The 23,370-nt window shown below is 36.4% G+C and overlaps 6 protein-coding genes across 7 annotated transcripts; 5 read left to right on the top strand and 1 right to left on the bottom strand.

Annotated features, from left to right (window-relative positions):
- Positions 1-173: 173 nt before the first annotated feature.
- On the top strand, positions 174-4,408 carry LOC147278092 (uncharacterized). The gene is made up of 6 exons (XM_086249510.1): positions 174-211; positions 1,106-1,166; positions 1,314-1,722; positions 3,100-3,179; positions 3,260-3,411; positions 4,008-4,408. The coding sequence occupies exons 3-4, from the start codon at positions 1,398-1,400 to the stop codon at positions 3,117-3,119; spliced, it is 345 nt and encodes a 114-aa protein (XP_086105636.1). The 5' UTR covers positions 174-211; positions 1,106-1,166; positions 1,314-1,397; the 3' UTR covers positions 3,120-3,179; positions 3,260-3,411; positions 4,008-4,408.
- Positions 4,409-5,689: 1,281 nt separating this feature from the next.
- LOC147278091 (uncharacterized) lies at positions 5,690-6,607 on the top strand. The gene has a single exon (XM_086250106.1). The coding sequence runs from the start codon at positions 5,690-5,692 to the stop codon at positions 6,605-6,607; it is 918 nt and encodes a 305-aa protein (XP_086106232.1).
- A 1,173-nt stretch (positions 6,608-7,780) lies between these two features.
- On the top strand, positions 7,781-10,239 carry LOC147278090 (cytomatrix protein-like protein). Its single transcript, XM_086251867.1, has 5 exons — positions 7,781-8,120; positions 8,238-8,349; positions 8,667-8,740; positions 8,820-9,410; positions 9,760-10,239. The coding sequence occupies exons 1-5, from the start codon at positions 7,917-7,919 to the stop codon at positions 9,877-9,879; spliced, it is 1,101 nt and encodes a 366-aa protein (XP_086107993.1). The 5' UTR covers positions 7,781-7,916; the 3' UTR covers positions 9,880-10,239.
- A 130-nt stretch (positions 10,240-10,369) lies between these two features.
- LOC147278089 (uncharacterized) lies at positions 10,370-10,933 on the bottom strand. The gene has a single exon (XM_086252473.1). The coding sequence runs from the start codon at positions 10,912-10,914 to the stop codon at positions 10,504-10,506; it is 411 nt and encodes a 136-aa protein (XP_086108599.1). The 5' UTR covers positions 10,915-10,933; the 3' UTR covers positions 10,370-10,503.
- A 2,689-nt stretch (positions 10,934-13,622) lies between these two features.
- On the top strand, positions 13,623-16,358 carry LOC147278088 (nucleolin). 2 transcript variants are annotated; one of them, XM_086252318.1, is made up of 5 exons: positions 13,623-13,985; positions 14,126-14,290; positions 14,391-14,461; positions 15,586-15,903; positions 16,151-16,358. In XM_086252318.1, the coding sequence occupies exons 1-4, from the start codon at positions 13,632-13,634 to the stop codon at positions 15,899-15,901; spliced, it is 906 nt and encodes a 301-aa protein (XP_086108444.1). In that variant the 5' UTR covers positions 13,623-13,631; the 3' UTR covers positions 15,902-15,903; positions 16,151-16,358. The 2 variants fall into 2 exon arrangements, with proteins under 2 accessions (XP_086108444.1, XP_086108443.1); XM_086252317.1 differs by lacking the exon at positions 16,151-16,358 and having other exon boundaries at positions 15,586-16,065.
- Positions 16,359-19,837: 3,479 nt separating this feature from the next.
- Positions 19,838-21,808, top strand: LOC147278087 (uncharacterized). Its single transcript, XM_086251730.1, has 4 exons — positions 19,838-20,359; positions 20,602-20,664; positions 20,817-20,891; positions 21,017-21,808. Exons 1-4 carry the CDS (start codon positions 20,003-20,005, stop codon positions 21,491-21,493), a joined length of 972 nt encoding a protein of 323 aa, XP_086107856.1. The 5' UTR covers positions 19,838-20,002; the 3' UTR covers positions 21,494-21,808.
- The last annotated feature ends 1,562 nt before the right edge of the window (positions 21,809-23,370 follow it).

Here is a 23,370-nt window from a genome sequence, read left to right as displayed (position 1 = left end):
AACTTAGTCTTCATCGATCGATTGATCTTCCCTCCTCAACTCAGTCCTCTGGCTTCACCGATCGATCTTCCCTCTAGCGCATCAATCTCCGTCCTCATCGCGCGTCAATCTCCATCTCCGACGTTGTCCCTCGCTCTCCATCTGCACGTCACCTCTCTTATTCTGAGGACAAAGAGGAAGACCTTCCTCGCTCTCTGAAACCCTAATAAAGGTGATTCTCGGCGACTTTCCCTTTTCTATCCATTTTGGCTTTTCCATTTCTGTTTTCCTTCACTTCGAACAGTTTTGCAAACCCTAGGTTTATTCTCTAATTTTTTGTACGCATTATTGTTGAGCTTTGCAGCCAACAGCCAGCTATGACCTTCTAATCCAAGTTTTGAATGCTTGTCTAGGTGAAATGCTTTCAGATTTTGCTAGTTCTAGCTGCTAGGAAGTTTTTATTCTTCTGATTTTTGATGATTATTGGATCCATAGAAAATGTTATTTATTTAGGATTGTTGTTTCTGTATCTATTAGGCTCGTTATTACTTTACTTGATTCTTAATTTTTTTTCCCCAAATTGTTGTAATTTTTTTTTTCTTTTTGGTGTGTGTGTATGGTTTCAATTTGATCTGGTTTGGTTTCATTTTTGAATTTGAAGCTAAAGGAGTGGGTGGACTTTATACTCAATGAGTAAATGTTGAACTAAACCTCACTTTTACTTGCTACCATATAGTATGCTTCATTTAAAGCAACCATATGTTGTTTAATGTTATGGGTTTCGGTGGTATCAATCAGGAATGAGTTTGTTTCTTGGTATTAATATGTGGCCATTGCATTAAGTTTTCTAGTCAGAATGCAATAATGTGTATAATGTTCCTTTACAAGCCAATTCAATACAACAAATTATGCTGCAGCAAATTAAGCATATAAGTATATAACATGGGAATTGAATACACCAAATAGTGCTGCAGTTAATTGGGTACAACAGATAATGTGGCAGCAATTTATTTGCATTTTCCTTTCATAAGGAAGGGCTCATATTGATATTTTATTTTAAATTTTGGATTTGGGTTCTTAAGCATGAACGACAGACTAAATCTTTTTCCCTTTTTGTACTTTTCAGGGGAGTAGCATTTCAGTTCTCTGTGAGAAAATGGTTTAAAGCAGTTTTTGAAATTTCTTGTGTGCGTATATTTCTTGGAATTGCAATTGCTCTTCTTTTTTCTTTTTACCTCCCTGCTTATATGCAATTGCTCTTTTAGTTGTGATTCCTGTGAATGATAAAGTCAAATTGTGATTGTTTTTCTTTGACCTTTTTTTGTCCATTACAGGGACTTTTAGTGTTGTCTTTATTCTCTGTGCATTCTATTGTGGTCTGCTAGCCACTGCAATAGACTTTCAATATCTGGGCAATCATGGGGTCAGCTTGTTGTGTTGCTGCAAGGGAAACAACCCACCCAAACAGAACTGGAGGTGAAACATTGCGCAGGAATGCCATATATTCACCATCATGGAGTTTTCGGTGGGATAATCGACGGCGTGTTGCTGGTGAAATTGATACTCCATATCAAGCCACTCGTGGAATTAGTAGCAATGCTAGCATGGAGTTAAAAGGGCCATTAAGTTCTGAAAGAGGTAATTTCTCAGATCTAGGAAGCCCACTGGAGAATTTTGGAACACCTACCTCCCAAAAGTCCCCTGTTCATGGGGGAACTACAAATCTGAGGACTCCATCTTCAGGTGAACCTTGTATTTAATTATAATTTCCACTTCTGGAAAATGAAATGTTATGATTTTCCCACTTTTCATCCTGAAATTACATACAGTTTAAATAATCATGCTTGTTCCAAGTTTTAAATAATCATGAAATTACATAATTGTGTGCTATCTTGTTTAGAAGACTAATTTACAAAAGTTTGAACAGAGTGAACATGCAATGGGCTCTAGTCCTGGGTTTATAAAGTGCCACATTAGAAATGGCTGTCAGGTGAAAATATATTTTTCCAATCCTCTCTAGTGATGTAAAGGACACAACGATATCATGTTTGCATTGTAGGACTTTCTGGTAGTGATGAAAGACCAACCTAAAAAGGAGTTTGTAACCTTGTATCTTAAAATTTATGTTATAACTTAAAAAATTGCGTACTGCTATATGTTTTTCCATATATACGCAAGAACTCAGCCAAATTGGGTGTGTTTATAGGAAACTGCACAAGTATGCACCCTCTGTCAAACACAAGAATATTTCCACTCTTCGCTGCTCGCTTTACATTGGGCTCTGATTACTCGGACAGCTACATGCAACATTTTTCTTGGATGTGGGGGTGTGGGGTGTTAAATGATATCTGCATACACTAATTTAGATGAAATAATATCTGCATACACTAATTTAGTTCTCTATCCCGGCCAATATTTTGTTAAATGATAAGAGTGCTATATTGTTACTTGTCTTGTTGATGGTTATAATTTATCAGTATTCAGGAGGATTCGGAAAAGGTATTTATTGTGACTTCATGTCATTCCTTTATGATTATTGATGAGAGGTGTTTGTGGAGATAAAGGTTAAAAAGATTTAATATTCATTAAAATGCTTTAATGAAGATTTTTGTGTAACTTTAATATACTTGTCATTGCTTTCTGCTTTTTATAACTTCTGGTAGTGTTTTGATTGGATGATTAATTAACTTGCATAATGGTTTAAAGGAGTAGAGTACAACAAATTACTGGTGCTGCACACAGTATGCAATGATGTTCAGGGAGTGTGTTGCCTCTGCCACTAGATGATTATTGTAACAGTAGTTCTGCTTCTGCTGGACAACCTATTATTAAAAATGGTTCAAGTGTAAGTGTCATATATTTACTACAAAGTTATGGAACTGTAAGAATGAGCTGGATGCTATTGTTTTTTATTTGCGTTCTTGTTTTGCCTTGATATAGTTTAGGTGTATTTGATTAAAATTCTGGAGGAATAATCTGAAATGGAAGTTAAATTTTTCTTTATTTAGTAGATGTGACTATCAAGTTGCAGAGTTGTGATATTTAGCTGAATATTAGTTGTGCTATTTTTGAGGCATATATTCTTGTTTTGATTTTGTTTTTTGTTTTTTTATATTGCAGAATACTGGAAGCCTTATTAGAGGTTCTCCTCCAAATGGAAGCTCTGGTAGATCTATTGCTCTTCCAGCTGCAGCCTCATGGTATTTGGTTATCCATTTTTTGTTTTTACACTGATTATGATTGTAATGAACACTAAAAATACTGAATGTTCGTTGCTCAGGGGAACACGTGGTTCGAATTGTCAACCACCAGCTTCACATGTAATATGTTCAAATGGACATTCTAAACGGAAACCTGATGCAGTCAGTTGCACATTGCCATGCTCTTCATCAGCTGTAGCCCCTGCTCCAGAGCTTAGCTTTTGTGACTAAGGTATGCATTAGTGAAGTATAAGTAACTTAACATTATGTTGGTCATGTGAACTCTGAGCAGTGATATGAAAATTGTCTTTTACTTGGAAATGTTGAAATTCTTTTATTTGTTTTGTGGCTGAAAAATTGGAAATGTAGTAAAGAAATAAAAGGAAACAAATTAGCTTAGGAGAGTGTTTTGGGTGCATGCAGATTGGGAATACTGGGTGGATTCTTTCAAACTTGTGGAAGTGGACATGTTATATAGCTAGGCCCCTGTTTGATGATCACTTGTGTGAATTTGAGGTTGATTTCAGCTTGATTCTTAATTAATGTAGTTATGCACTTATATTATTAATAACAAATTTATGAGTGGTCTAGTGCAATTTCTTTAGGCCATTGGGAGATTCTGTTTTGGGTGTAATTAGCTTAGGACATTTTGCTGGTTATGTATATGTGCTTGATTCCTAATTAATGTAGTTGTGCACTTATATCATGAGCTGTCTTGGCCTTTTTTACCTAAGGGGCATATTGTTTATTCATTTCTTAGATTCATTATGTCTTCATTTTGGGTTGAATTTTCTTTTTAATTACTACTCCATTTTTGCCTTGTTTCAGTGGGAGCGAAGGAATGACAACACTTATACCCAAGAAGATATCAATGAAGTCCGGGCTGAATGGGCAAACTTTGTGGGGCAGTATATGTAGATCGAGTAGAAGGTGGATTTTTGACGTGCAACATTTTTGAACTTGATTTTGTAGGTCATGTGTTTAGCTAGACTAGCTTGGGGTATATATATATATATATATATATATATATATATATCATTGATCACTTTGTTAGATTCTTTTGGGTGCTGCCAAGATTGATAGCTAGGCTTAATTAATTGCTAGATTAGATTGATGGTAGCAAATTGGTAGATTAGAATATTGATGGCTGGTTTTTGTGTTATAGATGGTTTTTGTGTATGGCATGCCTAGTTATATGGTCTTCAGAGAGCCATATAAGATTTTTTAAACTGGCATTATTTCTCCATTGGTGCAAGAATATATTAACTATCATAGTTGCTATTTGAGGTATGAGTTTTATGCCTTCTACATTATATACATCAAAATCAAATTGGAATTATTATCTTACACAATAGTTATATGATTAAAACCAGTTGTACTAAGTGTCGTCCTACAATGGTTTTCAACAGAAACCATTGTACCAAAGCATTATATACATCAAACTCAAATTGAAATTATTATCTTGTACAACGTTTATATGGTTATAACCGTTGTTTAAAGTGTCGTCCTACAACGGTTTTCAATAGAAATCGATGTACCAAAGCATTATATACATCAAAAGCAAATTGAAATTGTTATTTTATACAACGGTTATTATACATAAACTGTTGTCTTAATGGCTATTTCACCTCGTGGTTATACTTAAAACAGTTGTAAAATACATGCTTTAGGGTATAGAAACCGTTGTCTCTCCTATTAGTACACAACGGTCTTTAAATAAAAATCGATGTCTAGATAAGTACACAACAACGGTATCTCTTAAATCATTAGTTTTTGAGGGTGTATATACAACGGTTTTAAATTAAAACCATTGTGTTAATGTTTACAAGACAACGGATATTACCCGTTGTCTATTGGTACCCCAATAGACGTCGGTCGATTAGACGACGGTATTTTGGTAACTTACACAACGGATAAAATCCGTTGTGTATTACGTTTTTTGTAGTAGTGATATGTTGGCCAAAAAGGAAAAATTTTAAATAAACGGCGGGAACTAGGAACCATGTGAGTTCTCCATGATCATGAATTGGCATATATAGTTTTTAGTAGCTTCTAAAGAGTTGAAGTAAGGTGATTGGCTTGGGATTTCAAGTAATCTTTAAGAAATTAATAATAAATCTTAAAGAATCAGTAAGAGATCCTAAATTTTAAACAACCTTTAGGAGTATGAATCTTAATTAATAAATAATTTATAGCAAATCAGAAATTCAAGATTTAGACGACCAAAAGTTGAAATAATCATGTTAAATATCCATGAAAATTAATTATGACAGAATATTACAGTGATGCACATAATAATTATGTGGCAAGCGCGCCTAGGTAAGAAATCCAAATCTTAGCCAAAGCCTAGTCATCACTTCAATCCTTTGCTACTATAATGCATGTTACAATTACGATTTGAAATTTCTTTCCAAACATGAACGAGAACGCATTAATTCAACCCTTAATATAAAGGACTTCATCTCCCACAACCTTTTCATCAAACACAAGTTTAAATGTCTATGCTAGCCATGGCTGATCCCGGAGTAGAATTAAGCGCCCAAGCGGCCTCTTTAGAGTCACCATGCAAAGATGGTGATGATGACATGAAGATGAAGGAGAAAGTTACTGAATCTGAACCCTCAGAGGCACCTGGCAGATCTAGTTCTCCTCTCTTGCTCGATCTAAAGCTATCCAATGCTGATGATCATTCAAGTACTCGTAAGTCAAATCTTGAACTGAATCTCTTTAATTCCATGACGAACTTGGGTTCTGGGGGTTCTGGGAACCAGAACCCAAGTTCGTCGTCTCAACCTAAAGAGGCCACAACAGATGAGAACGCCACACTGCCCACAAATGATGAAAAGAAAACTGAATCTAGGGTTTTCATATGCAACTTCTGCAAGAGAGAATTCTCTACCTCCCAAGCATTGGGAGGGCATCAAAACGCTCACAAACAAGAGCGTGCGATGGCCAAAAGGCGTCAAGGAATGGATGTGGGGGGTAGTTTTGAACATTCACCTTTTCCTTACTACCCATACTCCGGCGTTAATTCCTCACACTCTCTTTATGGACCTACTGTCAATAGGTCTCCTTTTGGTGTGAAGATGAACTCCATGATTCACAAGCCTTCTTATGCATGGTGCTTGCCTTCGGCCGGGTATGGGAGGTTCGTCGTTGACGGTTCGGGGTGGCCAAGGCCATGCTTCGCGAACCCTGCACCCTCTCCTCCTAGGTTAAACTTGGAGGGTTTTGCTATTAGCCGTGGATTAGGGTTTGCAGGAACCAGCGCTTCAACAAGTCATGGTGCACTACTTCACAACTTTGGTGGGCCCAACATTGCAACAATTAACAGGCCAACAAGTGTTGATCTTCTCCACCGACCAAGAGATCAAACTCCAAAACCTGATACTGATGCTTCTGGACTGGATCTGTCACTCAAGCTTTAGATAGTTAATTGTTGTTTTTTTCATCAGATTTAATTTATTGTCGTTGCAAAAACTTTTATCATTCTGTTTGTCAGTTTTAATATATTATCGTTTATTAGTATTGAGCCACATCAATGGCACCACGTACAACATTAACATTTTCATTAATAGACAAACCCACGGAACCTACTTACTCAGTTGCATTCTCTGGTAATATCCCAGTAAACAACGAAATTGCGATGATCCTAATTGAATAACTCCAACATTATGTTAACTTATTTACAAGGAAATTGGGATGATCCTAATTAAATCCCAGAAAAAAAGGTAATTAATTTTCATATATCATTCCCATTTAAGAGGTCCATCAGATCCAAAACTGATAATCAGGAGGCTTCAAAATAATTTGAATTATGCTTGAAGTCAACTCTTTACCGTGTTGAATCTGGACTTCAATATTCCAGCATAAACAAAAAAAGGAAAAAGACAAAAAAGAAAGCCTCTCTTGTAATCATTTCCTTAATTTAGAAAGAAATTCATGGTATAAATAAACATTAGTTGGCGAAAATGGCAGTTTAAACTCAAGCCTCCCATGTAATTAATCACCCTAGTTAATATATATTTTCAGTGTTAATGGTTTTCTAAAACATTTTCTTAGTTTTTTTAATGAATAAGGAGGAATTACTCCTATGGGCGACGTGATAAGTTTTTATTAGTATACTAAAATATTAAATGGTGAAATATATTGCATTAAATAATTTCCCTTAATATTAATAATTGTTATTAATTTTTTTTCTTGCCGATAAAGAAGCTGTACGTAGGAACAAAAAATATGCTAATATAATTGCATGTAAAATGATAGTGTAGGAAAGAAATCTGAGGTGGCAATGCGAGCATGTTGTACATTACCTTCTTTGAGTTTACAAAGTATGTTTTGCTTTCATACATTGAATTTTTTCCCTTTATTAATTACAGGATTTTTTTTATTTTAACATGTGCTCACTATTACAATAAATAATTACCTAAATCGGTACATATCAGTATATCACTCGCTCAACGAATGGCCAGCCCATTATAAGCCCATTATCACCAGACCACCGCAGAAATCTGGAGCCCAAATTACTCGTGACAGGCCCAAATCATTCAATAAAAGTAACCCAGTCTAACCCACTCCCATATACGGTATACCACTTCACTTTCAAAATACGAGACGTGAGATTCGACCGTTGAAAGCTCTCTTTGCAATTGTAACTCGCAAGTCTACAACGGTCTTCTTCTGTGATTTGCTCTCAAAGATTGAATCTTCTTCTTCTTCTGTGATTTCTCTTCACAAATGGGTACTAAAGAACGCTCGAAAACCTCCTCTCAACGCCAAAATTGGCAGAACATATTCAACGCTCTGGTACAGATGGTACAGACTCAACAATCACAGCTCGAGGCACTGGCCAAAGATCGAAAACTCCTCGAAGATCGCGTCAGAATGCAACACGAGCGATGGGTCTCCGATGTTCATCTCTTGGAAGATCAAATCGCCCAGGTATTTTCCCCAATTTTGCTTTCATAATATGGAATAAAATTAGGGTTTGGGTATTAAAAAAAATCGATTTTGGGGGTTTCTGAAATTTTTGTGGTTTTCTTGTTATTTTTGGTGTAGCTGAAGGGTGATTTGTTATCGCAAGAGATGGAAGGCTCGCTTGAGGCGGCCAAGCTAGAGCTGGTCCTGGGTTTGAAGCAAAGAGAGGCTTATCTTAACAAACTCAAATTAGGTGAATATTCTCTCATTTATGTCAGCATGCTTTTTGGAGTTTTGTTTGATTTCTTTATAATTCCGTTTCCAAAGAACAAGAAAACTTTAGAATTGGGATTAGAGTGTTCCACGTCTATTTAAGCACCTCACTTATGTTGGGTTTCAATGGTATTTGCTTGGGAATAACACATTTTAGCGAATTAACAATGCCCTCTTTGTATCTTTAGTGAAAGGTGGTAAACTTTAACTAGGTCAGGTACTGGGGATTATACTTGTATGTGGGTATGAATTCCTCCTGTTTACATAATCTTATTATTAATCTCTTTGGATTTTCAGAATACGCAGACAACGAGTTGGGAGATTTCAAAGCATTGTTTGACTTGTATACCAACAAATGCTCTGATTTAAAGGTATATCCGCAGCTTCCTGTTGCAATTTTGTGTGGTTTTTCTGGTTTGATGTTGTTCTAAGCTCCCAGTTTATTTGTAGGGAGGAGGCGGAGATGGTAGTAAAAGAAATAGCAATACAAGGTCTTCCAAAAATGCCAAGGAAGAAAAAAACCGCTCTAAAGTATTGGAAGATAAAATATGGAGGTTAAAGCAGGACTTTGATAAGCTTGCTTCAGAAAAGAGCTATGAGGTATCTGCACTATTGGCAGAGAAGAAATTTGTATGGAATCAGTATAAAATTATGGAAAATGATTACACCAATAAACTAAGGAGTAAGAATTGTGAAGTTGAGCAGGCAGATGTAAAGATACAAAATCTTCTTGCCAGTATGGAGCAATTGAAGTCCTCAAATGATGAAAAGGATGACAAGATTGCAACATTGAAAAGTAAAGTTGATAAGGTGGAGGCTGAGTCAAGTAAGTTGAAGGATGAAATTTCCAATCTATCAAGGGAGTTGGATTTGTTAAGAAAGTCTAGAAGTGCTTCCGCTACACCTGTTTTAAACCATTGTACACCAAGAAATAGAACTAGCTTGAGTAGCAACAATAGTGCTAAGGATAGAATTAATGTTATTGTGAAGAAAGAGTCATCTGCTGCACGACTTCCTGATCCTATAAAGGACACTAAAAAGGTACTTTTAAATTCAATTAGAGTTTGAATATACTGTTCTTTTTTATAAAAAAAAAAATTATGTTTCTCTGTATGCTTTCAAAGCTAAAATAATACATCTGCTAGGTAGCTTCGGCTCAGCAGTAAAATCTGATAGCATGATTTCATCTAAACTGTGGAATAAAAAACCTTGTTTTTCTCTAATGAGAGAATTTTGAACTCTTTACTAAAACTATTATATATGATTTTGTGTTTAACTTGAAGCATCACTTATTGTATGGTTTTCATGTTATAAATCTGATAGCATGATTTATCTAAACTTCGTCTGTCTATAAGCTGGTTCTTATTATATTTTGTTTCTGGTTGACCAGGGGAGCAGCAGTTCAAAGAGAAACAGAGATGATGTTATAACCATTTGTGAGACTCCAAAGTTGTTCTCATCCAGATTTAAAGTACCCAAATTGAAGAACACATCTCCATGCGTAAGATAAGCTCCGAAACCATTTTCAAGTGGGTAGATTGTCAGTCATAGTTGCTTGTTGAGTTTCAGCTTTAGGCTTGTGTTGTAATCTGTTAGAATCTAGATTGCTTTGCTATCTTGTAAATTGTGTTTATTTTTAGCCTAGGGCAAGTTAGTTCAATCATTCTTTTATCAACAAGTGGTACAAGATTTGATTGTAGCTTTTGGATCTGTCATCTGGACAGCTTTACATGATTCTAGATGTGTTGTCTTGCACATTTTTATTCTGTAAATTTCCACCATGGTAAGTGGAGTTATCGTATTATTAGTCGGTTATGCAAAATTGTACTCCATTTCATATATGGCAATTCCGGCAATATCTCTTTTTGCACTCTTAATTGTTCACTTATACTTTTGCGTTGTTGTGAGTTATTTTGTTGGCAATGTTCGGCTACTTTTAGGTCTATATTTCAGTGTAAAACAACTACTATAAATTTCCATTAACATCGGCACAATAGAAATTCATATAACAAACCCTTCTTCCATTTACTATTAACTAATAACACCATGATCATGAACTAGAAATCCAGTCAAAATAACACCACGTTTCACAAACATAAGTTACATGATGATGGTCGAAAACTTGAAAGATGAACTAATAAGAACCCCAGTGAGGCCACCACTTGGACCGAAAATGAGGCTGACAAGAGACTAAGACCAGCAGCAACCCCAGCAACAAAGCCACGCCCCACGGCGATGCAGCTCCTTCCGGTTGATGAACCACTGTCGCCTTTGTGCTCGGACTCAGGACCGGAAACCTCCCATACCTGGTCACCATGTACGCCACAAAGATCAATAACATGGGCAAAAACAAGAGAAATATGTCAAAGCCGACCCTAGTCCTCTGCATCTGTGACTTGTAGTTGGTGTAAGATGAAAGAACTAATAACACAACTACGATCCCCACTATTGCTAATAGAGGCGAAGGAGTTGTGGATATGGAAGCTATAGTTTGCTCTGTCCATCCTTGATTCAATCCCCTTCTTTCTCTGAATAACCAACCCATGTCTCTCTCTCTCTCTCTCTCTCTCTCTCTCTCTCGGTGCCTTTTGTGAGTGAAGACGGTGTTATATATATAGAGGAGGGTGACGATATAACAGTAGTTACAGTAGTTATGGGAAATAGAGCTTTAACTTTATCTCATTTGGAAAGTTTTGTGCAATATGTGTGTTATGGGCTTATAGCTAGCATTCGCATAAATTCTTGGCTGCAGATTCTATCCCCAACCGACCTTAATTTCTTTCATTCTTTGGACACATGACCACCGAGTAGGAATTGATACTCAAATGCTAATTTTTCACATATCAATTAATACTATATAGTATATTAAAAAGACGCATATACAGGGAACGAATATATTCTTACTTATTTGATTGCAAATCTTCTTCATCATGGAAGGTTAGGGTTTGATATGGTGTATCTGCTGCCATATATATATATATGAGCCTACTAATTAGTAATTACTATATGCTATACTTGTCACACACGGTACAATTTATATCTGTGTGGGTTTTAGTTATGAGTTCAATATGTACAATCAAATCACTTCGGAGTGTATTGAATATAAAAAGATCTTGTGTGTAATAGACTATTAATTTTCATCTATATCCTAATTTCATTTTGTTTTTTGATTTTATACATATTATAATATCATTATTTTAATTTATTGATATATTATAAGACCGTAGACCCAATTTGTTTTCTTAGGATATACGATGAAATACTTCGTAAGTTAATTTCATCTAAAATCTTAGGTCGGTAGACGAGGAACATTCCTAATAATGGGCTAAAAAAAAAATGCAGTCTCCATAATGGGCTGACTAGGGCCCAATACAATATACAGAAATCACCACTAAAATGTGAGTTTGCCATCTGTCATATACAATAATAATACTAATCATAGTTAATTATTTTGAATGAATATATTAAAATACTATTATAATCGTAATGTCATTTTGCTCTCATTATTACATTTGCATCAGTTTGATCTTTAGACTTCTAATTTAAAAAAAAAAAATTTTCAAATATGGTACCTGAACTTTAAACTATGTTTCATTATGGTATCTAAATTTTAATTTGTCCCAATTACATACCCACTCTTTTATTTTGTCCTAAATTGATACCAAATCTAAAATCCGTCACTTGACTTAACAGAAATTGTCATGTGCAAAACACATGTCCATGTTTCAAAGGGTAATTCTCTCTTCCCCCACTTCCGCCATACCACTGACTGGAAGATCATTTCCACCATTATTGAAATATCCAAGGTCTATTTATCCAAAAATGGCAGGGCAAAATCACAGCCCCACTTCTTTTGGGAACGGCTTAGGTGTGGGGAATTTGTAGACAGGAGGGAATTTTTAGAATTTATGTTTTTTATTTTCTTTTAATTTTATGTATCTACAACAAAAAGAGAAAAAGGAGGTGGGTGTGAGGGATCGGCAGATACAAGGGGAAGAAGAAAGAGGAGGGGGTAGGTTTGGGGGATTGCAGATCGTTGGTGGGGGATTCTTAATTAGCTTTTTTTTTTTTTTTTTTTTTTTTGTAAATTTTGTATATGTAATGAACAGTAAAAAGAAGAAGAAAGGAGAGGTGGATATGGGGATCTGCAGATCGTTGGGAGGGGGGAATTCTTAGCCTTTTGTTTTAATTTTATATATGTATATTTAGCCAGGAGAAAGAAGAAAAACAAAGAAAAGGAAGGAGGAGGAGGAGGAAGAAGAAGAAGAAAGGAGGAGGATGACCAGGGGAGAAAGTGACGGGTGTGGGGGAGAGAGAAGAAGTGATGATTAAAAGACATAATTATCCCTTGAAACATGGTTATGTGCTTTGCACATAACAATTTCTATTAAGTCAAGTGACGGAAATTGAATTTGGTATCAATTTGGGACAAAATAAAAGAATGGATATGTCATTGGGACAAATTAAAATTCAAGTACAACATTAAAACTTGCTCCAAAGTTCAGGTACTATATTTGAAAAAAATCCTTTAAAAAATTAAAGACTTTAACTTTATAACTTTTGCTAATTAAGGTTATTCCGTCAATTTACACATTTTTCATCTAAATTTCTGTTTGCATAGTATTAAGTATCAATCACGTAAGGTCCTTTTTTAGGGCAAAATAGTCTTTTTCATTTAGATCTTATCATTTTTCTTCCTTCATTTTATGCTAAATTTAGATGGAAAATGTGTAAATTGACGGAATAACCTTAATTGGCAAAATTGAAAAAATCAGAGTCCTTAATTTTCTAAATTAGAAGTCTGAGGACCAAACTGATACTAGTATAATAGTTTGAAAAGCAAAATGACATTAATCCCTTTTTTTATTTTTTAATGTTTTCAATTTTTGTTTTATTCTTAAATTAATATAATCTTTGGGAAGTTAAATGAGTTATTCTTATTATTTAACTATTTTTTCTCTCATAGTTAACTATGGTTAATTTGTAAAACAGATGTTATGTGTGAAAATTAGTGGTTATGCTCACTACCAAATTAAGGTGGTAAGTAAATTTGCCGTCAAGAGTTAGGGTTTCAAAACAATATTGTCCACGAAACGTTTCACGTTCGAAACGTGAAAACGGAGGGCTTTTCTGTTTGAAGTTCGAAATCACACCCTCGTCGTTCACCCCTTTTTTATTTTTTATTTTTATTTGTGTTTTTAATTTCGTGTGATTTTTCCTCCAAAAACTGGCTCATACACTGTGAGTTGTGAAAGCTGAAAGATGTCCTCCGAGGATGCGAAGCAGCCCGTGAAGAAGATACAGAAGAAGGTTAAAGACGAAGAGGTGGACGACAAGATGAGCTTGGGGTCAATTCTCGCGGACCGCAAGAAGAAACCCACAAGTAATAACAATGCGAATGCGAATGCAACCCCCAAATCTGCTAAGCCCAGAGAACGCACGGTTAAGAAGGAAGAGAAGGACAACGAAAGCGACGATGACAAACCCCTTGGAGGAAGATTCTCCAATGGTAAGCCCAAAGAACGCATAGTTAAGAAGGAAGACAAGGGCAACGAAAGCGAAAGCGATGATGGCAAGCCCCTTTGTACAAGAGGCTCCAATGCTAAGCCCGATAAGGTTTCTCTCACTTTTAGTTTTTTTAGTTTTTGCATTTTATTTTGGTTTTTGAGGAGACGGTGAATTTTATTGATGAATGGGGTTATTGGGTTTGTGTGTGTGTGTGTGTGTGTTTCTGGTGCAATGGGATGGGGCTGAAGGAATTGAAGAAGAAGAAAACGATAATGGAGGAGAAGAAGAAGGGATCAGAGGCTACCACAGAGCAAAAGAAGAAGGGATCAGAGACTAAACCAGAGCAGAAGAAGGTGACGAGGGAGAAAAAGGTTTATGATTTGCCTGGTCAGAAGCGAGACACTCCTAATGAGGTAGACTTCCTTTTACTTTTCTCTTTTCGTTTTATTTAGCTTTAGATATGTTGCCTGAGGATTTTTGGGTGATTGTCTTTGTTGAATTTTGGAATTTCAGAGAGACCCACTTAGGATTTTTTATGAGACGCTTTATGAGCAAATTCCGAATAGCGAAATGGCACAGTTCTGGTGAGTGATTCTTCTCCCATTTTTTTAATTATAACACTCTTTTTGCTTGCTTAGTTACTGTCTAGATGTACATCATGTTAGGGTCTTCAAAAACTATTAAGAGAAGTGGAAGTTGAAAGTTTTTTGCTTTCCTTTACCTCGTATTTGTTGTGAATTTAAACTGTTAGTTTGATTATGTGTTTGCTTGCCCTTCTGTAGAGAAACAGTAGCCTTAAATAAAATGTTTGCTGTGGTGTTGTATCACATGAATAAATATCTGCCCAAAATTTTGACTCTTATAAAAGGGCAAAGATAAGTTATTGCGAGCTGTTTTAGCTGCTCTATGCTTCTGTTTGCTTTCAAGCTGTATAGTTTTTGTGGAAATGTGTTTATATTTTCTGATAGCTAGTTATCTTGTCACAACTATGCTGCTTCCCTGGCCTTTGCAGTGTGCATCAAAGTGCTGGCTTTGAAGCGTGGGGAAGCATTTCTGATCATGCAAGTTGCCAATTTGGTGGTTTATTCCCACCTGCACTTTTCATTATATGTTTTTGTAGCATTTCTGATCATATAAGGGGCCAATTGGGTGGATAGCTGTTTTAGTTTATAAATCTGCATGTATATACATTTTGGACTTGAAATGTAAAGCAATGATGCATGTGTTTGTCTTCTATACCTAATTCATGAATAAAATTTATAGAGAAGTCTAAACACCTGCCATCCAACCTTGTCCCTTCTTTAGCATGTATGGACATGTTTATTTTGCTACATGCTTCATTAGGGCATGTAGGTTTAGTTATAACTTGCAATGTACAGTTTGAAATCTGATTTTTGGGTAGATGTCTGACTGATCATACCTTTGTGTTTGCTTTGCTTTTATACTTGCAACAGACAGCATAATAAATTCATGTTTTTATACCAGTTTGCTTGTTTTGCAAATACATGGATAAGATATGTACATTTTCTATTTGGGGGATTTTAATTATTGAAGTAAAGGGGGAATGACGGGAGGCTTGTGCCCTAGGCCGCACTTTTAATTAGTGAAGTTAGCCATGCAACAACTCTAACAGCGTTCATTGACTGATTATAATTATTTCAAGGTTGCTTATAAAAACATGTGTCTCAGACTTTCAATGTGAATTCAGGCTGATGGAGTCTGGTTTGCTATCTAAAGAGGAGGCAAAGAGAATGTTTGAGAAGAAGCAGAAGAGGAGTCAGCTGCAAAAACTCAGTTCTCCAAAGAAAGCTGTAGCTTCTGTAAAGAAGAGCACACAGTCGGTTACTGTTAAGAAAAAAACGCCATCACCCTCAGTGTCTTCAAATAAAAAGAAGGTAACAGTCTCGAAAGACGCATCAAATCATTCTAAGAAGCGGAAGAAGGAAGATGAAAGCTCAGATGTTGACTCTGATGATGACTTTGCAGTGCTCAGTAGACCAATGAAGAAAAATAAAGCAGCATAACTGTATTTCTCCTTTATCAATTACAACCTTTCACCTTTGTTGGTTTTCTTGTGACATAATTTAGCTCATCGATGGTTACCAACACTAGTCTTCCTCCTCACTATAATGATGTTTTAACAAGATTATTCCATGATTTAGTGTGACAACTATTAACTGGATTCATTGTTGGCCTCAGCTTACTTGTTTATTAGTAGCTTGTCTAATCCTTTTTTTGTGTCGATCCTTACTGGACGTCACTCTGTTATGCAGGCTGCCAGACATTGATGCTTTCTTTTTGTAACTACTACAGTGAGAAGCTGCCTACAATAGTATTTGAACTTGAAAGCTAGCACCTTCCCCCACTCTATCCCAATGCTAATCGAGCTAAGAGGCCATGAGCATAACCAGTGAGGAGTTGAAGGCATTTTTATCTAAAATTTTGTTTTCATATACGAGATAAGCTATGAAGTTATCTTGTCTCAGTAAGACCGTTGCTTCTTTGATTATACCAGACTTTTATAAGTGAATATTTTGTTGTGGTGAGTTTATAAGTGAGGATCAAGAAGTGAAACACAATTTGTTATATACAAATAAAATCTTCTGAAGACACTTTGCCTATTGGGCAGCACCGCAGCAACCCCCCAAGCCCAACCCATTAGAAGAATTTAACAGAAGGCCTGGGCCTGGATGGGCCAGCTCCGTGAGTCCGTATCCAAAACTCTACGATACAGGAGGCCCAACTTATGAAAAAAATGATTAGTAACCTTCTTAATGCTGGAACCTCTCGACTCAATATGCAAGAAGGTTACATTAATTCTTGTTGGATTATTCCTCCTCTTCTCTTTTCTCTCTTCTCTCTTTCTTACTCACATTCTTTCCAGCAGGTTTAACGAATAATAATCTCTAAATTCAAAGACCAATAATAATATCTCCCAAAAGCACTCTCTGATAATGATTGACTCGTTTGAGAAAATCTGCGAAGACTAAGACTGGTATTGACAGAATTAGCCCTCAAATATTGCCTAATTCTCATCATGCTATTCCGAGTATATTCGAGACCAGACCCATGAAGAAGATCATCGAACAAGTACCTACACGTGTTGAAACTCATCCAATTAGCCCTTGCTTGGCTATGTCTAAGTCGTCCTTCAACTTGAAGCCTAAAAGAAAAATTCCCAACAATGAGGTACATTTGTCTATTTATTGCATTTAATTTGAATTGCAAGGAGTTTAGTTTTATCTTCCAAATTCCAATACCTTGTTGGCTTGTTCAACCTTTTTTTTATAATTCCAAATACCTTGTTGCAAGGAGTTTAGTTTATAATTCCAAATTCCTAAAACTACAAGTAAAACAAGGCCTAAAACTGTTTTCAAGATAAATGCCTTTCAAGCTGCTTGGACTTATATTTGACACTTTGTATATGTGTTGGTTTCTACTGGCAAAAAGTTGTACGTACCTTTAACTTAAGTGTGCCTTATATATAACACGACTTTCTAGTTATTTTGTCATTATATAACATGACTTTAGAATCCATTATTGTTGTACAATACAACACTTCTATTGATACATGACTTGTACACTAGAACGACCCTTGTTGGGATTCATTTTCTTTTTCTTGCACAAAGGAATCACATAAGTAATCATCCAGTTTTTGGGCAATAATTTATGTTCCTGAGTGGTATTTTTTCATGTTTTCTTAAAAAAATTACAAAGGAGGCATTGAAAAACTTGATGGGCAAGTTAGCTAATGAGAAGAAAATAGATGGTTTACGAAAGGTAACTATAATTAATGACAAAAGAATCTTGTAATTGTAAGGTTGATTTTGATCTCTTTCTCATTCAAAGATTCAATATCATTAGTGTTGATGTTGATGTTGTTATTACTTTCCTTTTTTTTTTTTTTTCTTTTTTTTCAGCTTGGTCTCCTTTCAAAATCTCAATGTGAGTTAGTTGAAGATACTTAACCTTGGTCCGGAATTAATGGAATCCACGACACAATCTCCTAGTCTTAAAGAATATCAGCTTCAAGAGATCCCAACATTAGTCCAACCATCACCGTTGGTTTTAATCAAACAGCACACACGCTTGAAATCTCTGGGAGATGGAGATGCGACCAGCAATATAACCAAACAAGTAATGGGATTTGAGTCTCGAAAGTTAAATATACTTCATTGCCCATTAATAGATCAAAGACAAATAAGGTCGAGTCTATCAAACTTCATGATTTGGTTTTGTCTGATAATTTGAAGTAATTTCTGATTCTACTGACTATATATTTCTGAATTTACATATGGAGCCTATAAAGATATGGGGCCTATAAGTGCATTCAAAGATCAAAGAAACTCCTACGCCAATTTTAAGGATTATATTAAAAAATCTAAAAATAATCTAAATACTGCATTTATGCTATTTCATAATACTCATTTTTTGTATTTCTTGTTTTCAATTAGAAAAATTGTTATACATTATGGAAAGTAATTCGTGTAGATCAGTAGATCTAGCCAATATTTTAGCATATATTTTGTATGGACTTGTGGGATTAAAAATTGATAAGTGCGCTCAGGATTTAGGAATTTTATCATGTTGGGTCATAGTGTAAAGCTTCAAGTGGTTGACACTTGGCACTTGGCACTTGGCACTTGGCAGGGATTGGCGGTGGGGGGCAGGACTGGCGACGATTGGGGGCTGGGCTGGGAAAATGGGTCACTTGGGTTGCGTTTGGAATTGGGTGGGAGGCTCAGGTTGGAATTGGGGCTAGGATAAATCTTGTATGGGGCGTGCTCCAGTGGGGCATCTCTCACATGAGGTGGGACCCACATCAGTGGGGCACGCCCCACTGAAGACTCACTCATTGGGGCTATCTGGTTTGTTTTATTTTATTTTTTTTAAATTCTGACTCAAAATGGCGTCATTTGAGTATGATTATTAAAAAAAAAAAATCAAGTCTAACTCAAAATGACGTTTTGGTCAGGGTAAACTAAAAAAAAAAAAAACACAGAAGCTACAAACTCAGAAGGCTGCTCGAGAAGGCATTTTAGCAAACAAGTGGTGGGCATGCCGCCATATTGGGAGGTCACCGGCGTTGAAGAAAGGGGCTTTAAGGGAAGGCTTCACTGGTGGGGGGTTGCCCGACCCCTACCTTCCAACGTCGGTCCGCCCCTAAGTACGCTTAAGGCCGAGAATGAAACTGATTCTTAATTGTAGGTTTTTAGTCGTCTTGTCGAGTAGAAAGTTGGTGTGTGCTAATAATTGTTAGGTGTGGCAACGATCATGTACAAATTCCACCAGGTGGTCGTGTACAAATAAGGTCCAAACAATTGTGTAGGAATTCGTTTTGTTGGTATGTGACTTTGTTACAAGCCAATATCAAAGGAAAAGGTGAAGAAATTAGTCCATGATTTTTTTTTTTTCTAATAATAGTCTAGCTGCATGAGGTTTTCATTTTATTCAGATTGAAAAACGGGGGATTCAAAATTTATCTTTTTCGTTAGCAAATTTATTTATTTATTTATTTTTTACTTGGTCGTTAGAAAAATAGTAGCCCAATCGTTTTTTTTTTTTTTTGCTAGTTAGTAGTTACACAGTGGTTCCAAAATAAGAGCGTTTGGAGAAGACGCTCCTTGTGTGCGGCTGGTAAATTACAATATGGTCCCGAAACCCAATCTCTCCAATTCCTTGTGTAACTGTGTAGTTGTGTACCTTGGGGCCTTGGAAACTTTGAGTTGGGCATTTTAGGCTTCATTCCCGTTCACTCTCTCACCTAACACGCGCGCGCACACTCAAAAAAGGGCCTTAAACCCTAGACTAACATCCACGTGACACGTGTCAAGCTATACTACCTCGCCAAGGATTTTATTTTCTCATTCCTCGAGCTTTCTATTATAATACAAAAAAACCTCGTCTCCAAGCAACTCTCTCTCTCTCTCTCTCTCTCTCTCTCTCTCTCTCTCTCTCATTCATTCCTCTCTTTCTTTCTTTCTCTGTAGCACCCTCGCCGTTGTCTGTGCTCTCTCTTTGTGGTTGTCGTACGTATGAACATATATTATAAGGTTTTTTCAGTAAAATATAGTCAGCTTTAAGAAACAAAGAGAGTCGAAGAGAGAGAGAGAGAGCAGGAAACAATGGAACAGAGCCTCTTGCCCTGTTTCGCACACTTGACAGAGCTTGAGAGAGAGGTCGCGGATATCTTGCTCGACCTTCCTGATATGATCGCCGAATTCGAGTCTCGCCCTCGACTTCGCGTCCACTGGGGCTGCAAGAGAAAGAGATCTGCAATTGATGCAAACGACGACAACAACAACGACGTCGTTCCAACTGCGGTGGTTCGTTTTCGCTTACCATCATCGTCGTCTTTGACCAACGGTCCACTGGCCGCCGTCAAGGTTGAGACTTCGAGCCCTGATACCCCGTTCACGTTCTCGCCCAGTGAATCTGACGAGAGGCCCATTCAGATGAGGAAGAAAGTCCTTGCTAAAAGGGTAAGTCTTTTTCTTTCTTTCAAATTCTCTTTCTTGGTCTTTCAGCCACTTCGCCTTTATCTTCTTCTTTTGTTTTTTGTGGTTTTTAATTTATGGGTTTTGATTTTCTGGCAATTCTGACAACTGGGTTTTATTTCTTTCTTTTTTAATTACGGTTTTTATTTGCCTTTTTTTTTTTTTTCTCTTTGACTTATCTTCTCTTTTCTGATTTGTATATTTTGGTCGTTCTTTCGATTCTGTAGAAGAGAGAGGAATGGGTGGAGATTATAGACGAATTAACTCAGCACAAAGAGATGCTAAATAAAGTGAGTCTTTTTTGGGTTTCTGTAGCAATTTATTTGTCTTTTTTCCCAAACTTTTACCGTAATAATATTATTTTTTATTTTTCAAATAATTTATTTATATAATTCCTTCACCAACGCTGAGAGTGATGGCTGGCTTTTTGACATTTAAACAGGAGATTCAGAAAGTGAAGCGTTATTATCAGAAGCTGAATTCTTTCAATTCGTTGTTGAAAGCAAGGAAAGAGGAGGTATGTTCTGCTAATTTATCCCTTATTATTTATTTATTTTCCCTTTTACTTTTATCACTTTTTGTGTGGGTGGATTGATAATTTTCTTTGTTTTAATTTGTTTACTTTTTTTTTTTTTTTTGCAGCTAATAAGTCTTACCCTTAAACCAGAAGAGCCCCAATTGGAAATTGACCCGAGCTTGAATCTTTCGATGCAATTAGGCCAACCCACATTTGCTGGTAATCAAGAGCATTATCATCATCATCATCAATTTCCCCTTAACATGCTTCATCAACGTCAACTGTTCATCATGCATCAAACGGCTCAGAGACCAGAACTCAGTGAGAATTTTGGTTTCCCATCAAATTATACTCAAGTGCCCTCAATCTCGTCTGCTCAATTGAACATGGTGAATAACAACAATGTGGGGCCAGTGGGTGTCCCTGATCTCAACCTTTGTGTTGAAGAGTCAATTGGGATGGTCTCCTCCCAACCGTTTGATATTAGCTTGTACAGCAAAAGTCTGAGCAAGGCCATGAGAGCTCAAGCAAGACAGAACAGACTTCAGATCTGGAGGGTCAAGAAATCTAGAAAGCCTCGCAACAACAACCTCTTTAGATGACAGTGGCTGAAGCTGAAGCCAATGTTGTTTTTTATTTTTCCCCCAATAATGATATTACTTTATGTGGGGTGTATTTTTTGATTCAAACAAAGGTTTAAGGTCCTGGAAAAAAGGGGAAGGCAAGCAAGGCTAACTCCAACTTCAACTCAACTGTTGTCGTGAGTAGAGAATAACTATAGAGAGCAGAGCATTCATGCACTGCTGAAACAATAAGTGTGTATGGGTGGTGCTTTAATTACAGTTTTAGCATATATTGTATCTAATTGGTTAGCTATAACACTATAATATAATGAATTGAGATGAAATGAGATTCTACCTTTTGGAAATGACTTGCTGATTGTTAATTTAGAGGTAAAGTTCATTTTTGGCCATAAAGTTGTTTAGCACTCTACTAATGTCTATGTTAGTGTGAAATAGAGAAGCAAAGAGGCAAGTATAAGTGTTTAACAAGTTTATGTCAGTCAGTTAGAGAGTATGAGGCATCATGTCTACCTCAGCAGCAGCATACTGCAGAAAAAGCCCAACATTTCAGTTTACATCCAACCTAACCATACTGTAATGGAAAATAGCAGGCCTGTATACACCTTACATAGAAAAGGCCCAATCCAAGCTGACCCAAAACCCAAAGAAAATTCCAATCATCTTCTCACACATGTACCTTTTTACCCTTGAGGATTAAGGTGAATTCCTATCTCCTAAATTAGGTGGAGGAGTTGGGCAGTTGTGAATTGTGATTGGTTCGTGTTATACAACAACTTGGGAGGAGCGTAGCTACGTAGGACTGTAAAAATTGACCCTGCCAGTCCATTTATTTACATCTCAATCTGCTGGCATAGAATCTTGACCGTAGATCATGAACGAAACTTGCGCAGATTCAACCCTACTTCTGTACTAAACCTAATGGCAGCTCGATCCTCAGTTGTACTTAACCCTACCACACAGTTCATATATATACTATAGTTAAGAGTCAAGACAGCCGCAGCTGCCTGCTAAGAAATTCAGCATCCTTCCACAGTCAAACAGTACACTATTCTAATCTCTCTCTCTCTCTCTCGCTCTCTCTTTCTGTGTGTTTTCATAATATAATATAGCAAGTGGGATAATTGAATAGTGATGCAAATGATGAGAATTATTGTTGTATGAGAAGCTTGCAATTTAATGGTGCGAGCGATGTTGCACCTATACTTCCATGACTCTGATGCATCTGTTTTCGCCTTTTTTTTTACTCTGTTTTTTCAATATATATTTTTCGTAGTTTTTATTTTATTTTATTTTTCAAAATCGATCAAAATGTCCAGAATTTCTCGTATTATAATTTTGATTATTTTTTCATCGGATCCTGAGCTCTCTCTATCTCAATTGGTGCTGGTGAGTGGGTCGTTTTGGATAATCTGAAATTCCATTCTTTAATATGATTTGTCTCTGTTTTTATTTCTTTTGGATTGTTGAGTTCCATGGTTTTTCTTTTCTAAATCTTATTTATTCTTGTTTTTTTTTTTTTTGGACGGTGGGTGGGGAAAGTCGGATGTGGGTACTTACAGCTAAAAACCCTAGTAGTGGCAGGCTGGCAGCCCAATTTCCGAATGGATGAATCATGAATGGGCAGCGCAATAACCCCTTACAAACAAACATGCCTTTAGCCCAAAGTCCCCAAACTCGAGCACAGCACATTGTCAGCACCTAACTTCTAATGAGTAATGATGTCAGTGTCTTGCAGAATAAGGGTGATGATATTGTTCTTGCATCTAAATTTTGGAACATGCATTCTTGAAAGCACGTTTTGGATGTTCATAATCATGACTCGTGACTTGTCTTCTAAGATTTGTTTATAATAGAGTTTAGACTCTTCAAGTTAACCAAAATGAAAAAAACGAAGA

Source organism: Dryas octopetala, chromosome 7 (genome assembly GCF_963921425.1).
Source record: "Dryas octopetala chromosome 7, drDryOcto1.1, whole genome shotgun sequence".
Taxonomy (NCBI): Eukaryota; Viridiplantae; Streptophyta; class Magnoliopsida; order Rosales; family Rosaceae; genus Dryas; species Dryas octopetala.
The sequence above is the reverse complement of the archived record's forward strand: the minus strand, read 5'-3'. Positions and strand labels throughout refer to the sequence as shown.

What these genes read in the sequence shown, in the direction of transcription:
- LOC147278087 (XM_086251730.1), top strand. Translation starts at nt 20,003, where the DNA reads ATGGAACAGAGCCTCTTGCCCTGTTTCGCACACTTGACAGAGCTTGAG. An exon ending in AGAAAGTCCTTGCTAAAAGG is followed by an intron (nt 20,360 to 20,601) that starts GTAAGTCTTTTT and finishes TCGATTCTGTAG; the next exon opens with AAGAGAGAGGAATGGGTGGA. An exon ending in TGAAAGCAAGGAAAGAGGAG is followed by an intron (nt 20,892 to 21,016) that starts GTATGTTCTGCT and finishes TTTTTTTTGCAG; the next exon opens with CTAATAAGTCTTACCCTTAA.
- LOC147278091 (XM_086250106.1), top strand. Translation starts at nt 5,690, where the DNA reads ATGGCTGATCCCGGAGTAGAATTAAGCGCCCAAGCGGCCTCTTTAGAG.
- LOC147278089 (XM_086252473.1), bottom strand. Translation starts at nt 10,914, where the DNA reads ATGGGTTGGTTATTCAGAGAAAGAAGGGGATTGAATCAAGGATGGACA.
- LOC147278088 (XM_086252318.1), top strand. Translation starts at nt 13,632, where the DNA reads ATGTCCTCCGAGGATGCGAAGCAGCCCGTGAAGAAGATACAGAAGAAG. An exon ending in AGCGAGACACTCCTAATGAG is followed by an intron (nt 14,291 to 14,390) that starts GTAGACTTCCTT and finishes TTGGAATTTCAG; the next exon opens with AGAGACCCACTTAGGATTTT. An exon ending in AGCGAAATGGCACAGTTCTG is followed by an intron (nt 14,462 to 15,585) that starts GTGAGTGATTCT and finishes ATGTGAATTCAG; the next exon opens with GCTGATGGAGTCTGGTTTGC.
- LOC147278090 (XM_086251867.1), top strand. Translation starts at nt 7,917, where the DNA reads ATGGGTACTAAAGAACGCTCGAAAACCTCCTCTCAACGCCAAAATTGG. An exon ending in ACAAATGCTCTGATTTAAAG is followed by an intron (nt 8,741 to 8,819) that starts GTATATCCGCAG and finishes GTTTATTTGTAG; the next exon opens with GGAGGAGGCGGAGATGGTAG. An exon ending in CTATAAAGGACACTAAAAAG is followed by an intron (nt 9,411 to 9,759) that starts GTACTTTTAAAT and finishes CTGGTTGACCAG; the next exon opens with GGGAGCAGCAGTTCAAAGAG.
- LOC147278092 (XM_086249510.1), top strand. Translation starts at nt 1,398, where the DNA reads ATGGGGTCAGCTTGTTGTGTTGCTGCAAGGGAAACAACCCACCCAAAC. An exon ending in TCTGAGGACTCCATCTTCAG is followed by an intron (nt 1,723 to 3,099) that starts GTGAACCTTGTA and finishes TTTATATTGCAG; the next exon opens with AATACTGGAAGCCTTATTAG.